The following is a 13,568-nucleotide window of genomic DNA, read 5'->3' as shown; positions in this document are numbered from 1 at the left end:
TAAAACCTTTTGAGCCCCAGTCCCCCGCCGGCGGGGGATTGGGGCTGTCCACCTCATGAACAGCTCTCAGCGGGTAAATGGGGCTGGTCAAGGTCTCAGGTTCCAACTCCGATATTTTAGATTTTCCCTCCCGGACCCCCGTGGGGTTTAAGAGGTTTTAACAGAGCGACGGTTTCATTCACCTAAAATAATAAGTCTAAGGCCCTTTCCCAATTCCTTTTTTAACCCTACCCCTCAGCCCTTGCCCCTTCCCCTTGTCCCTACATAATGAGTGTCAAGGGGTAGGGAGATAAATCATCCCCCTAGGAATTGGAACGTCCCTAAATATTGAACGTCCCTTGTAGATATTGATATACAACCTGTTCTCAGAAAATAGCTGATCTGCAAGCTCACTACAGGCCAGTGGTCCCCAAACTTTGATGGCATTTCTGTCTCTAGGACCCCCAATTTATATTGTAAAATCAATGTTAATTAACTCTGAGAGTGTACAAACTATCATTTAGCCCATAACCCACTTTGGAAACTACTTTCCATTTGATTTAAGATGTAGAGATGGAACGTAAATATAACATTGCTGTGGTTATGATGAAATAAATATATTGTAATTTTGTCTCATGTTGGTAGCCCATGTATGTAATTCAGCTAGATATAGCTCATTCTGACACCTGCTCAACAGTTGTACCTGATTAATTGATTATTGTTTGTATAGCATGGGTACAGATATATATACAGGGTTAGAAAAAGGAAAAACAATTTACAGTATAGAAAGAAGGGGCTGTGGTCACTGTTCATTGTTTTTAATATCATTAAGAACAGAGTAATTTTCTATCAATGAAAATGCCATCGTGATTCATCTCCATCCAATGTATAGTCTGCACGGCAGCTTGCAATCTGTTCTGTAGCTGGTTTGCCTGGGGAAAAAAACAACACCATTGCTAATTAGTTATGTAAGTTTTGCAATTTGTGGGGATTAGCTTAACATTGGTCATGATAAAACCATAGCTATCACTGCAGCGCGAGTAGCCAACGTTATGCAGTGACAGCGTTATGTAGGTACAGTAGGCTATTTCACGGCTTTTAAGAGCTCCAAAACTGCAGAATGTTGACATATCGTGGTCTGGGGGGTCTGACTGATGCCTGCTAATAATCTAGCTTGCATCCGTGTTGTATCACCGGCGCACCGGCGATAAATAAAAAAGAATAAAGCGCCGATGCGGCGCCAAATGAATGGGTAACGTTGTATGAATGCAACGCCGTATCATATCGTTAGTTCACGTGAGGTAACGTTAACCTTTGCTAGAGATTGCGATATTTTTGGCGATGCAGATTGTTAATACATTCAAATAATATTGGTTATTATAATATTTTTCCATAATAAAGGACATAAAAGGCTTCTTACCTCGTCCGCCTTTCAGCCCTCACTGCCCCTCAGTGATGTTGCTCCGTTTGAAGTCCCGTCGAGATATCCCTTCAAACGAAGGGGATTCTAGCCCTAACCCTTGGCCCTACCCCTCGCTCCAAAGACAATTGAGATAACCCTTCCCCCTCACGTGAACGCGCATAAGCAAGGGCTAAGGGCCAGGACGAAGGGAGGAATTGGGATTGAGCCTTACTCTTTGGTTTTACTCCTTTTTCTTTTTGTTACTGTACCTTGTAGATGGTTGTACTGTTAAGTAACTTGAAAAACCATAAAAAAATATCATGATAGTATTGTGTGTCGTGATTCAGCTTGAAAAAGTATTTTCGTGATATTATATCTTTCCATATCGCCCACCCCTACATGAAATACTTACGATGAATAGCGAAAATAACCGATCCACAAGCTCACAATAGCTCCTGCTATTTTCTCTATTTTGGATAAGAAAGGAAGAAATAATTTACAAATAAATATGCGTTTATTTACTTTCTATTTATTGGAAACGTGTGTTTCTTCCAACACAAGTGTTGACGCTTGACTTTATAGCCTATTTGGTTAATTTAAATTAAATTAACTACAATGTAAATGCAATGTGTATGAGGGTGTATGCCTGTCAATATATTGGCCATATTGCGTATAGCCTACTCACTTAGAATTTGATGCATATATCAATAGGCTACACATTGAGTCTAAATATATACAACAGTACTTTCAAAAGAAAGTGCCGTTTTGGACGCACCAGCAATCAATTTAATGTTTTGGTATCGGGTCAGAGTATCGGGACCTGTACGAGTACATGGGTAGGTATCAGTACAACTCGCTACAATCAGACTGTATCTTATAGCTCAGAACAGTGTATAGAGGAGAAAGAGCACAGTTATTCTTTCTCTAACTAGTGAAGCGTTGTAAAGGCACCCACTACTAACAACTGGTTATTAACTGGTTGACTTGGTTATTCATGGAAAACTAATTCAAATGATCTGAGATACCAACACACAAAGCAATTTATATATAGCCTGGCTTCTTGGCCAGATTCATATCACACTGTCCACGGAAGGCAATTCTTTTTTTTGCCACCGGCATATTCGCATCTGGCCACTGCGAGGCTAATTTATATACTCTTTAAAATGAGTTAAATAATAAAAAAAGTACACTACAGATAATAAAAGCTTATAATAAAAGCTTATAATAAAAAGCTTATTTTCCTCAGTGATGAGATGATCCAGACATGTTCCGCAGATATGACTTACAATAGATAAGCCAGTTGAGTAAGCGCTCTAGCGCTTTTAGTTCTGGACATGGTGACTCTCATGATATCAGTCCAGCCCAATTCCTTACTGACAACACCAACCCAAGTGGATGGGACTGGTGAACAGAGGTTTTGAAACATTTGGATTTGGATCATTTACATATTGAACATTCTACTTTTAAAGCTCTACTTAGCAGGGGACATTTATAGTGTACTGCTATTGGTGAGGTCATTTTATTTTCATAGCCGAGGGACAAATTGACCTGGGGAGGCGTCATGCCGTCTAGAGCACTGTTAGTTGATTGGCCGTGGCACTGTCGCCAGTTTTCTGCACCTGCCCTGTCTGGGGAACATCCATCATACCTTGTCTTGATGTGTGCTGTGTCATCTTATGTGCGCCACAAACACGTACGACACTCCCGGGAGAACCGGAATCAACTGGTGAATGGTGATGTTGTGACATGGGTGTTTCAATTAGGAAATCTTCCCTGAGCTTGTAAGAAGAAGGGAAAAAAAGAAAATAAACTGTCATGTATACTTGCATGTATACTTTGTCCTACGACGGTGTCACACGGTGAAAATAGCTGATCTACAAGCTCACAATGCTTCGCATCCGTGGCACGTTGTGAGCTTGTAAATGATGTATTTTCCGCGTGCAACTTGGTCGTACGACGGAGCATAAATTATGTGTCATTCCCATTCAGGGGAACAGCCATGTGGCAAGCTTTCACTGCATGTGGAATGGCATGTCCCCCCCCCCCTGTTGATTTTTCATCTGGGGAGAATATACATGTACAGTAGTATCTGGTTTCTTTTCCCAGTATGTCAAATGTTTTGCCGTCATTTTGCCAGAGAACAGTAATGGATTTTGTGTATGAGGATGACAGAGGTTGCTGCCCTTCAAACGGGAGGTGGGGAGTCAAGAGAAGTAATTTAATCTTCTGCCAAAAGGTCACGTTTAGTAGCTTGTCAAGAAATGAAAATGCCTGACATTACAGTTCAGACTTCAGAGACTGTATATTATTTCATATTTATGCTTTCAAATGAATTGCAACGCAGTGTGTATGCCATAAATCACATCGGAATCATGGGGGTTTTAGTGACACAAAACAAATAGAAGTATTGTATTCTAATTATGAGTTGGCAATAATTGTGTAGCTTCATAGTAAGAAAAATTATTTCATAGCCAAAGTTAAAACAATATTAATGTAAAGTATAAAGTGTGACAGATTGTGCAGCCAAACTTCAGATTCTTGGATAATCACCTTATTTCTGACAGCAAAACTGGAATTTGTAGCTTTGTGAATATCGGGTTGGGTGAAGTTTACACAAAACTGCTCCACTACATTTCCTTGTATATCAAATATTCCATACATTTTATGGTTTTAAAGGAAAGTAATTGACAGATAATTAAATAAACAGGTAACTAATCTAATCTTTGACTAATAATAATATTATTATTATGTTTACCCTGGTACCATAATGTCATCGTAGCCCGCACTATGTGGTTTCTTTGTGTTTTATATTAGTGTTCCACGGGCACAGACATTTCCCATTCATGAAGATGGTTTAGTGCTTTAGTGGCTTGTCCAGATGTATTCAGAGCTTGTCTAGAGCAGTGGTTTATCTCCCTAATTTGCATTAGTAGTGATGACGGTTTTCTTAAGCTGTGAAGGCAAAAAAGGTGATATATTTAATCACTAGCTACAATTCCTGAACAGATATTTAAATGGCAACACTAAGTGCAGGATTTGGTCACTGAGGAGCTTTGATGAAAAAATGTCGCCCAAAAATTGTGGCTAAGGAGAAAGCCCAAATGTTTGCTGTGTGTCTTTGGAAATGCATGACTCAGCATGATTTTAAACTGCTGATGATGTGTTTCAAAAACTGAAACTGAGCGCCCTACAACCAAGCAAGGCCACCGGCCACGTCAATATCTCCTCCAATAGACGCAGCCAACTCTATTGCTCCGATCATTGCACACATAACAAACCTCTCCATCAATCAGGATCACGTCTCCCAAGATTTCAAACTAGCGAGAGTAACCCCATATAAAAAAGGAAGCAAATTAGCCTATATGAACAGGTCGATAAGTATATCTCACAGAAACAAAACTAATATACGAATACCAATCTGGCTTCAGAACATCTCATTCCATTGACACCTGACTACTGTATTTAAGATACTACGTCAAACCTGAGGTGACCATATCCCATGTTTGATTACTTAAATAAAAGTGAGTGATTCCCACGGGCACAACACCAGAAGGAGCTCCACAGTTCTCATTCCCCCCAGATTCGGCACAAACAAGGGCATGAATTCCTTCTACTGTTATGCCTCCAAAATGTGGAATGCCTTACCAATAGCCATCAAAAAGAGTGACTCCCCTAACTTCCTTCAAAACGGCTATAACAGAACACCTCTCTTTATATTTCTGATGAATTGAATTCACAGGACCACAATGGAAACAAGCCCTCATGGCTTTTTGTGTTTTCCTTTTAGCAATATAAAACACGAAGAAACCACGTAGTGCAGGCTACGATGACATTATGGTAAACTGTTGATAAAGTGTTCAATCAATCAATAAATGCATATGGTTCATTGGCCGGTAGCCTTGCTTGGTTGTAGGGCGCTCAGTTTCAGTTTTTGAAACGCATCATCAGCAGTTTAAAATCATGCTGAGTCATGCATTTCCAAAGACACACAAAGCACACAGCAAACATTTGGGCTTTTTCCTTAGCCATAATTCTTGGGCGACATTTTTTCATCAAAGCTCCTCAGTGACCAAATCCTGCACTTAGTGTTTCCATTTAAATATCTGTTCAGGAATTATAGCTAGTGATTCACCTTTTTTGCCTTCACAGCTTAAGCAAACCGTCATCACTACTAATGCAAATTAGGGAGATAAACCACGCTCTAGACAAGCTCTGAATACATCTGGACAAGCCACTAAAGCACGTGACTAGACCATCTTCATGAATGGGAAATGTCTGTGCCCGTGGAACACTAATATAAAACTCAAAGAAACCACTAGTGCGGGCTACGATGACATTATGGTAAACTGTTCAATCAATCAATAAATGCATATGGTTCAGCCGGGGAGAAAGTTTGGCACCAAAAGCAACGTTATATGTGCATATGAACTGCCCGGACGTTCACAAGGGATGTAGTATAAGCTGTAATAATGTAGTTAATTACAACCAACACGTACTGTATTTGAGAAAGTAATTGTGGTTTATATCAAATTGTATCAATGCAACAAGGTAAATTGGTTTTGTTCAACCTTGCATATGAATTGAAGCCTAATTACAATCTCCTAGTAAACTAAAATGTACACAGTAAATAAACAACTACAGTATGTCAGCAAAAAAAGAGAGCAGTAGGGATGAGTCTGAATGTCAGGGAAGAGTAGGGGATGAATGACAGGGAAAGCATCCTCTCTGAATATTCATGTCTGCAGATGCACCTTATGAATAGTAGAGAAGCCCCTGACAGACAGTGTCAGATTTTGTTTGGCTCCCTTCCCCTCCGTCTCTGAGTGGCACAGAATACGTATTGATGGATTTGAGCGTGCAACTGTTTTGGTTTTTTAAATGGCCACACGTCCTTGGAGGCGGTCGCCCGTATTGCTTTAACCCATTTTGCCTGAGGGTTTTCTGAAAAAGCTATGTTTCTATGTCTATGTCGTTCTTCGATTTAAAAAGAATAGCAGACCTACAAGCTCGTTGCGCGCCACTCGGTGGCACGCTATGAGCTTGTAGATCTGCTATTTTTCAATAGCTAACCAAAAGGCGCTCCCGCCCGAAATGGGTTAAACACTTAAACACTTGAATCGATATTGTGGTCATTATTGTCAAAAATATATCACATTGCATGTTGTGGATCCGCTATTTGCGCTATTCGTCGTCCTCATAAGTACAGTATATACAGGATTGAGTGGTCAACCTCTTGGCGTTGAAGGGCAACTAGCAGGGAGAGTCGCTGTGGTATATCTGGATGTTAGCAGCGCCGGTTCCTTACTACCGCCACAACCCCCCCCCCCCTACACTGCTTGATTACCTTGTCACTTTGATGTGATGTATGGAGCCGTTTCAAGTCATACCAAGGGTTAGTTGACTTCATTTGATGCACTGTCTGCCGCTGATTTAGAAGCTATACCGCACAGCCAAACCGAGCATCCCCCTCCCCCTGCGCTCAACGACGCCCTGTCACCCAGCGTCATTCACAGTTTATGATGTCAAGCAGGTCATTACTTATGAGTCAGTTTAGTCAGGCCTCCTTTGCCATAATATAATACGTCCTGGGCTAAATCTCTAGCCAAGGCTGCTTGTCTGGGGTGGAAACACGCTGTCCTGTCTATCCCTCAACGTGTCCGGTCATTTGCATCTCTTCCAGGAAGCCTGTTTAATCAGCTGGCATGCCCCCCGATGCAACCTTGATGAAATTGTTCCGCGATTGATCATTCTGACATTTGGCAGCCAATATTGCTGTAAATAAGTGTAGTATATGTCGTCTGTTAAGTCTTTTCGCAGCTCGTGAAGTCATGGCGTCAATTGTGCACCTACAATATTGTTATGAATGCACTGCTCAGCTGAGGCTATGTGTTTTTATCACTACTCAATCGTGTCTCCTCTCCTGCATGGCGTTTGGAGCGTTACCCGTGGAAACCCATCTAAACTGTATCCTGGCCCAGCCAGCGTGCTTTCTGGTCTAGAGGGGTGGGCGCGCATGGAGCAAGCGCTGGAGAAACTGACGTCATATATATATTGAGAGAGACTCAATATAGTGACAACTAGAAAAAGTGCCCTTCCGGGCACAGGTCTCCACCAGGTTATCCACAGATCCGTGCAGTTAGAGGTAAAAACACTTTTTGGCCAGTTATAGCGCCACCTTGAGGCTGAGTTGAAATTGTTCATGTGGCATTTCGTCCTCGGCCTAGTGGGAATGTGGGTGCACAATTTCACGGAAATCACGCGATGTGTTCATGATTTGCAGCATTTTGTTTGAAACTGAGCACTCCTGTGAACTTTGGAAGCCAATCTTAACCAATCAGGATGGAGTCTGATAAATCTGAAAGACCCGTTTCGTTGAATGGCTCTAGAAAGACTGTGTACCAATTTGCGTGATGTTTGGACAAAATCTGTAGGTGTACTGTGCAAAAACTTGTTTTGCACAAAGCGGCCTCCTGGTGGCGCTATAACAGGCCGTTCTGGAAAGTTTGGGGCAGAGGTTCATGGTTGGCATCCAGGGAGTGTGAGTGCAAAATATGGCATCGACCGGGTTAACGGTGGCCGAGATTAGCTGTTCACGGACACACGGACACACACGCGGACGGACGGAGTGCAAAACATACTCTCCCCACATGCCTTCGGCCTGGTGGAGACAATAAAATACATACAGATGAGTTTTGGATTCTATTTCTTCATTAAGGCACTCATGGTCAAATTTAGTAGCATGTTGTCGGATGTCTTGACAGCATGAATGAAAGATGTCTAGTTGGGCTCTCTGTATTCTGTCTTAAGTCAGTGGTTCTCAAATTGAGATCCCAGAGCAGAGGGGATTTCAGGGGGTTCCCCTTGCAAAATGAGGAACAGTTAAAGACCGACAGGAGCATTTCACCCATTCTCAACCTTATCTCCAATATAACTGGTCCTCACTGGTGGTCTATGTTGACAAATCATGACAAATCATCTCTTATGGGGCTCCCTGGCAGCGGCACAACATCTTTTCAAAGGGGGCCGGCGCCAAATACATATCAATTTGACATGTAAATGTTTGAGAACCGCTGTCTTTACTAATCAGCTTAGGCAGCTATAATGTCAAAGCTGAGCTTTTCAGCAGAGAAGAAACAGTAATTCTCTCTCTCTCTCTCTCTCTCTCTACCCCCCCCCCCCCCCCCCCCCCTCCCTCCCTCAGGTCTTGGATTTTGATGCTGCAGAACATCTGCTGGGCTCGATGCTGCCAGACGTGGTGCAATTAGCACTGAGAGCCTCGGAGCTTTGCACCAAGGTAACAGTTCCGTGTGGTGGTGGACACAGAATCCTCGTCTGCTACGTAAACAGATTACAGCAGCAGCTTGACCCCAAAGGTCAGGACGTGACAAATGGCAGCAGGGAAATTGTGAGGTCAAGGAGTCTGGCTATTGGCCGTCACTTAGGAGGTGTTTTATGGTCATGCTGGTCAGCTTGGGAGGCGATTTGGCCCGCCTACGATGAAGGACACCACACCACACATCTGCAGTGGGAACAGATCTTCAGATCTATATCAGCTAATCACCTGTCGGGGAGAAGATCTACCTAGCACTCAAAACAGGATTATTACCCTCTTAACCCCTGCTTTGTTGTACGACGTCGCATGGTGAAAAAACTAAAGACACAAGGGTGTTTTGACTCTTTTTTTGAGTGGTGCAACCACTGGCTGTGTCCCTGGGTCTGTCCCTGGGTCTGGGTCTGTCCCTGTCCCTGTGTCCCTGGCTGTGTCCGATCACGAAAATAGCGTTATAGAGTTTGTTCACCACCAAGTGTCACTGTTACACAGACTAACAAACAGACACAGACACACTGGCCAGGGAGGAGGGCCTGTACTGTACTGTACTGTACTGTACTGTACTGTACTGTACTGTACTGTACTGTACCACTCACTTCAGACAGGTCTGCTTTTTTAAATTATTTGCCTAAAATAAAATTACATGCCAAAATAGGGACAAGATTAGCTCTGCAGGCACGCACGCACACACACACACACTCCGGTTGGACTCCGGTCCAGTGTAGTATCGTATATAGACTCGTACACCGAGCAACAGTCTACTCTACGCCAGACTGGGATGGAAAGTTGGCGTGTTCGTTTTACGAGTTGATTTCCGCCTCTAGGTCCGAGCGAGCTCGGCAAAATAAAATGAGACAGAAAATTGAGCAGCTTGTCTTGGATCGATTTAAATGCCACTTGTTGTCCTCAGCTCAGAGCCTATTGTAATGTATGGCCTGTCATTGAAGTGGAGATATGGAGATTAATAGCAGGACAAGGCAGAATGTGTTCTCTGCCACTGCTCCACTGCTGCCTTCCACAAAATTTCTGTGCCAGCTCAATCTATAGTCCCTTATTGTGATGTGTACGCCTCAAACAGTAATTCTCAAAACACTTTCTGCTTTTGAAATGTGACAGCCCAGTAAATGTGAGTTTGCCACATCTACTCAATACCCTTTGTGACACAGAACCTTTTGTCATTATGGGATGTTGTTTTTATTCAGTGCTGTGCATATTTATAACCCTGCATGTTGTATCAGACATATGGATCACTTGTGCGCATAGATGGGCCTTGATTGTAATTATGATGACTGATTCGAGAAGGCTAATTGAGCAACCGAGTGGCTCTGAATTAGCAGCCTGTTATGTGCAACATAATTCGGGGTGCGAACAAATTATTTTGACCTTGTGCCTCCCTGAACCCCTCCAGCCCATACCTCTCCTCAAAGAAGGGATGAGCCACTCCATCACCATGTCTCAGGAGCAGGTGGCGTGTCTGCTGGCCAACGCCTTCTTCTGCACCTTCCCCAGACGCAACTCCAGGAAGTCTGAATACGCCAACTACCCAGACATCAACTTCTACAGGTATGCATGCAATGAAGGAACGCACTTCTGAATACACAAAATCAATAATCTGTCCACACTATAGGAGGCCAAGTCTACAAATGAACAATGGCATGATGCGTCTATCTACATATCTTATCTAAATTATTTTTTAGCCTTTGAATAAGCGTGCAAGGTCATCAAAGCTAGGGCAAGTGCTACGGGCTTAGATGGAGTCTGAAGAGGTCAGATTATGGCAGAAGATTGGGAGTGAGTGAGTCTGCACTGCAGTTCAAATTGAAGTGAAATGGGGAGTTCGTTCCATAGTTTGGGAGCCAGAAGGGAATAGAGTCTGGGACGTGTAGAGCGTTCCCTCGGATGTTTTTGGGAGGGTTTTGACAGCTTCCCTGTGTTAGCAGATCTGAGTGAACGGGGTGTTGTAGGGTTGGATGATGCTTTGGAGATCTCGGGGTGACATACCTTTGCTTGCTGTGTAGGCCAACATTACTCTGTGCATGCAGTAACTGGGAGCCAATGGAGGGAGCGGAGAAGATAAATGATCTCTTTGTTGTACTGATATAGATTAATAACACAGTATAATGTAAGATATATTGCCTTCCACAACAGATAGACATAAAGTAGTGCAGTTACAATGCTATTGACGTTGTTTAGAGCCACTGTCTGCAATTTTATTGTCTTATCACGTTATTTAATGCAGTGCAGACATTTCCCTAAGCCTGGAATAAACCAGCAGTCAAAACCCCCATGGGACTAATATACTGTGAGACGAGCGCATCATTTAATTGATGAATTACTCCTCAACCAAGATTTTACAATTTGTCACTTCCTGATTTAGTAGAGGTGGGTTTAGTCGAGGTAGGAGGACACAGGAGCGAAGGTCCTGCTGGTGGTTCCAGAAGCACTCGTCGAAACGACACACTTACCTCAGCGTACACATGGTACTTGATGTGTGGAGGGATGGTGTAGCTCTGATGTGCCTGTTCAAAACCATTTTCAACCTGTGGGGTAATTTTTTTTTGTGTATTGGCTATTTTTGAAAGAATTGTCGGTAATTGTCATATTAGAGCACAATGCACATTTACTGATCATGCATTGGAGTGATGGAATCATACAGTAGGTAGCATTTCAAATGTTTTTTCTGCCCAATGACGGGCCTTAAAAAAAAAGAGGATAAAATTACACCCCGTTCGCTCCGTTTTTTGTCGTCGTGCTTTCCCTGCGGGTCATTGGGTCGGAGTATACTGGAGAACCAGCACTCTTGGTAATACATCCTTAAAGGCAACGGGATCAGTGGTCTTGTTTTGACAGATCACTGCTCTGTTGCGTCCCCCATCTCTGTGGGTATCGCAGTGTAATTACCTAAATGGAGCAGGGAATTAGATTAACATTGACTCAGATGGCTGCGCCGATAACTGAGAAGCCCATTGGCTGTTTGCCGAGAAACCCCAACATCCTTTTAGTCTACATCAACATTTCATTCACATTTAGCCTTTTGCTGTGATTGAAAAGAGAAGCAGTGCTTCAGTTGCATTAAAATTAATAGTCCCAGACGTCGTGTGAGGTTTTACATTTCCAGTCCATACAATCACACCCATTTTGGTTTGTCAAGTTGTTATTATTAAATGCTTGGATTATTGCGCTTATTGCTTAAATGGGCTTATTAGAAATGGAGTAGTTCTTTATTGAAAATTCTGACAGTCAGAATTTTCAATAAAGAACGTCTTTCTTGTACCTGTGGTGTGCGGGCTCCATCCAATATCTACTGAAGTTTCTTTAGCCCAGCACCCACCCTGTCGATGTGCGTATTCTACGTTCGCTCTTATTAGAAATGGAACCATGCTGTGTTCGAACTTCGAAGTTCTCTTTTATCCTGCACAAAGTGGACCTTCGTTGGGATACGGTTATGGCAGCACTCACTTTATACTTACAGGAAAAGAAATGGCAGCTTTTTAGAAAATTATTCTTTAAACTCAATTGAAATATGTATACCTGCAGCGCAAGTGATTCCGTTGTTTCCACAAGTCATTTCTGTTTGATACATTTTTACTGTTAATATAAATATTCTTTCTTTCTTTCTTTCTTTCTTAGTACTCTGTTGTGCTCTAAATAGCACTGTTGTTATGTATAGACCCTTTCCTGTTACTTCATGTCTCCGCAGCTCTGTGATGGATAAGTTGGCATTATATAATTATGTAATAATTCTCCATTCCCCAAAGAGCATATTGTGCCCCATTACTAAAAGCCTTGCTCTCACTAGCGGCCAGCTCCCGTCTAAAGACAGGTTGCCCCGGGGACTACATGACGCAAGATTGTTTCTACCGGCCACGGTGACAGAAAGGAGAAATGGGAGCGAGAGTCGACTTAGATGAATGACTTTCCCTGGCCCCGAAGGGCTCTCAGTGCATCAAGCCTTTGTCGTCATTTCATTTCGCTCGCATAAAATTTCTCTCTGATTGTTGTGGCATTTTGAGGCGGGCAGTGGAGGGAGTTCTTTTAGAGCTTGGCTGGAGAGGACGGACGGGCAGTGGCCTTAATGCTGGTAGAGCATCTACTCCACTGCACCTCACTGGTTAGCAGCCTTTGTGGATTTTTTTTTCTTTTCCCTTTTGCGATGACATTTTACCTCCCAAGGACCGTGCTCCTTCAAAGGGACATAGGGCTTGTTAATGTGTCCCTAAGGAGGGAGCCCTGTCTCTTTTTGTGTGAGTGCTGTGAAGTGGGACATGAGTGTGACTCGGTGATGGCAGGCCCGGGGCAACTCCATTGTTATAACAGTGGAGGAGCTCCTACATAATCGGGCAGCGAGTGAAAGGGAGGCTGAGTGAGACATAAACTAATTCACATCAAAAGTTAAAGCATGACTGAACTCACATGGCCAAAGTTGAGGCCGTGTGCCTCTGCAGCGCTGGTTACATTGGATCTGGCCTTGGACCACCCTCCTCTGTTTTTTGCTGTTAACCACATTAATGTATATATTAATGTATTTAACTAATTGTGGAAATAACCGATATACAAGCTCACTACGTGCCACGATGCAATGTGTTTTCTTGTGAATTTGTAGATGGGCTATTTTAGCTACGCCAAAGGGCTTAAGTGGTGAAGTAGCAATTTGTTTTAATTGACAAAACAAATGTTAAGAATGTTGTTTAGAAGATGTTTGGTTTCATATTTACCTGGTATCCTACTTAGTGCTTATTTTCCTTTATTACATTTTACTCTGATGATTTCTGATGACTTGTAAGTTAACTAACTGAATTGTAAATTATAGTAAAGGAGGTGATGCTTGTATGATACAGACGACTTGCTGACAAAATC

General features: G+C 42.7%; 1 protein-coding gene across 1 annotated transcript in view; it reads left to right on the top strand.

The window, feature by feature from the left end:
* Nucleotides 1-13,568, top strand: part of LOC310874893 (poly(ADP-ribose) glycohydrolase) — a 39,835-nt gene that overhangs the window by 4,149 nt on the left and 22,118 nt on the right. Inside the window, exons 7-8 of the mRNA XM_083787810.1 lie at nt 8,583-8,675; nt 10,120-10,274. Of these exons, the coding sequence (XP_083643936.1) occupies nt 8,583-8,675; nt 10,120-10,274 (248 nt within the window). The remainder of the gene's footprint in view (nt 1-8,582; nt 8,676-10,119; nt 10,275-13,568) is intronic.

This window comes from Protomyctophum parallelum (genome assembly GCF_964188405.1).
Source record: "Protomyctophum parallelum genome assembly, chromosome: 17".
NCBI lineage: Eukaryota > Metazoa > Chordata > Actinopteri > Myctophiformes > Myctophidae > Protomyctophum > Protomyctophum parallelum.
The sequence above is the reverse complement of the archived record's forward strand: the minus strand, read 5'-3'. Positions and strand labels throughout refer to the sequence as shown.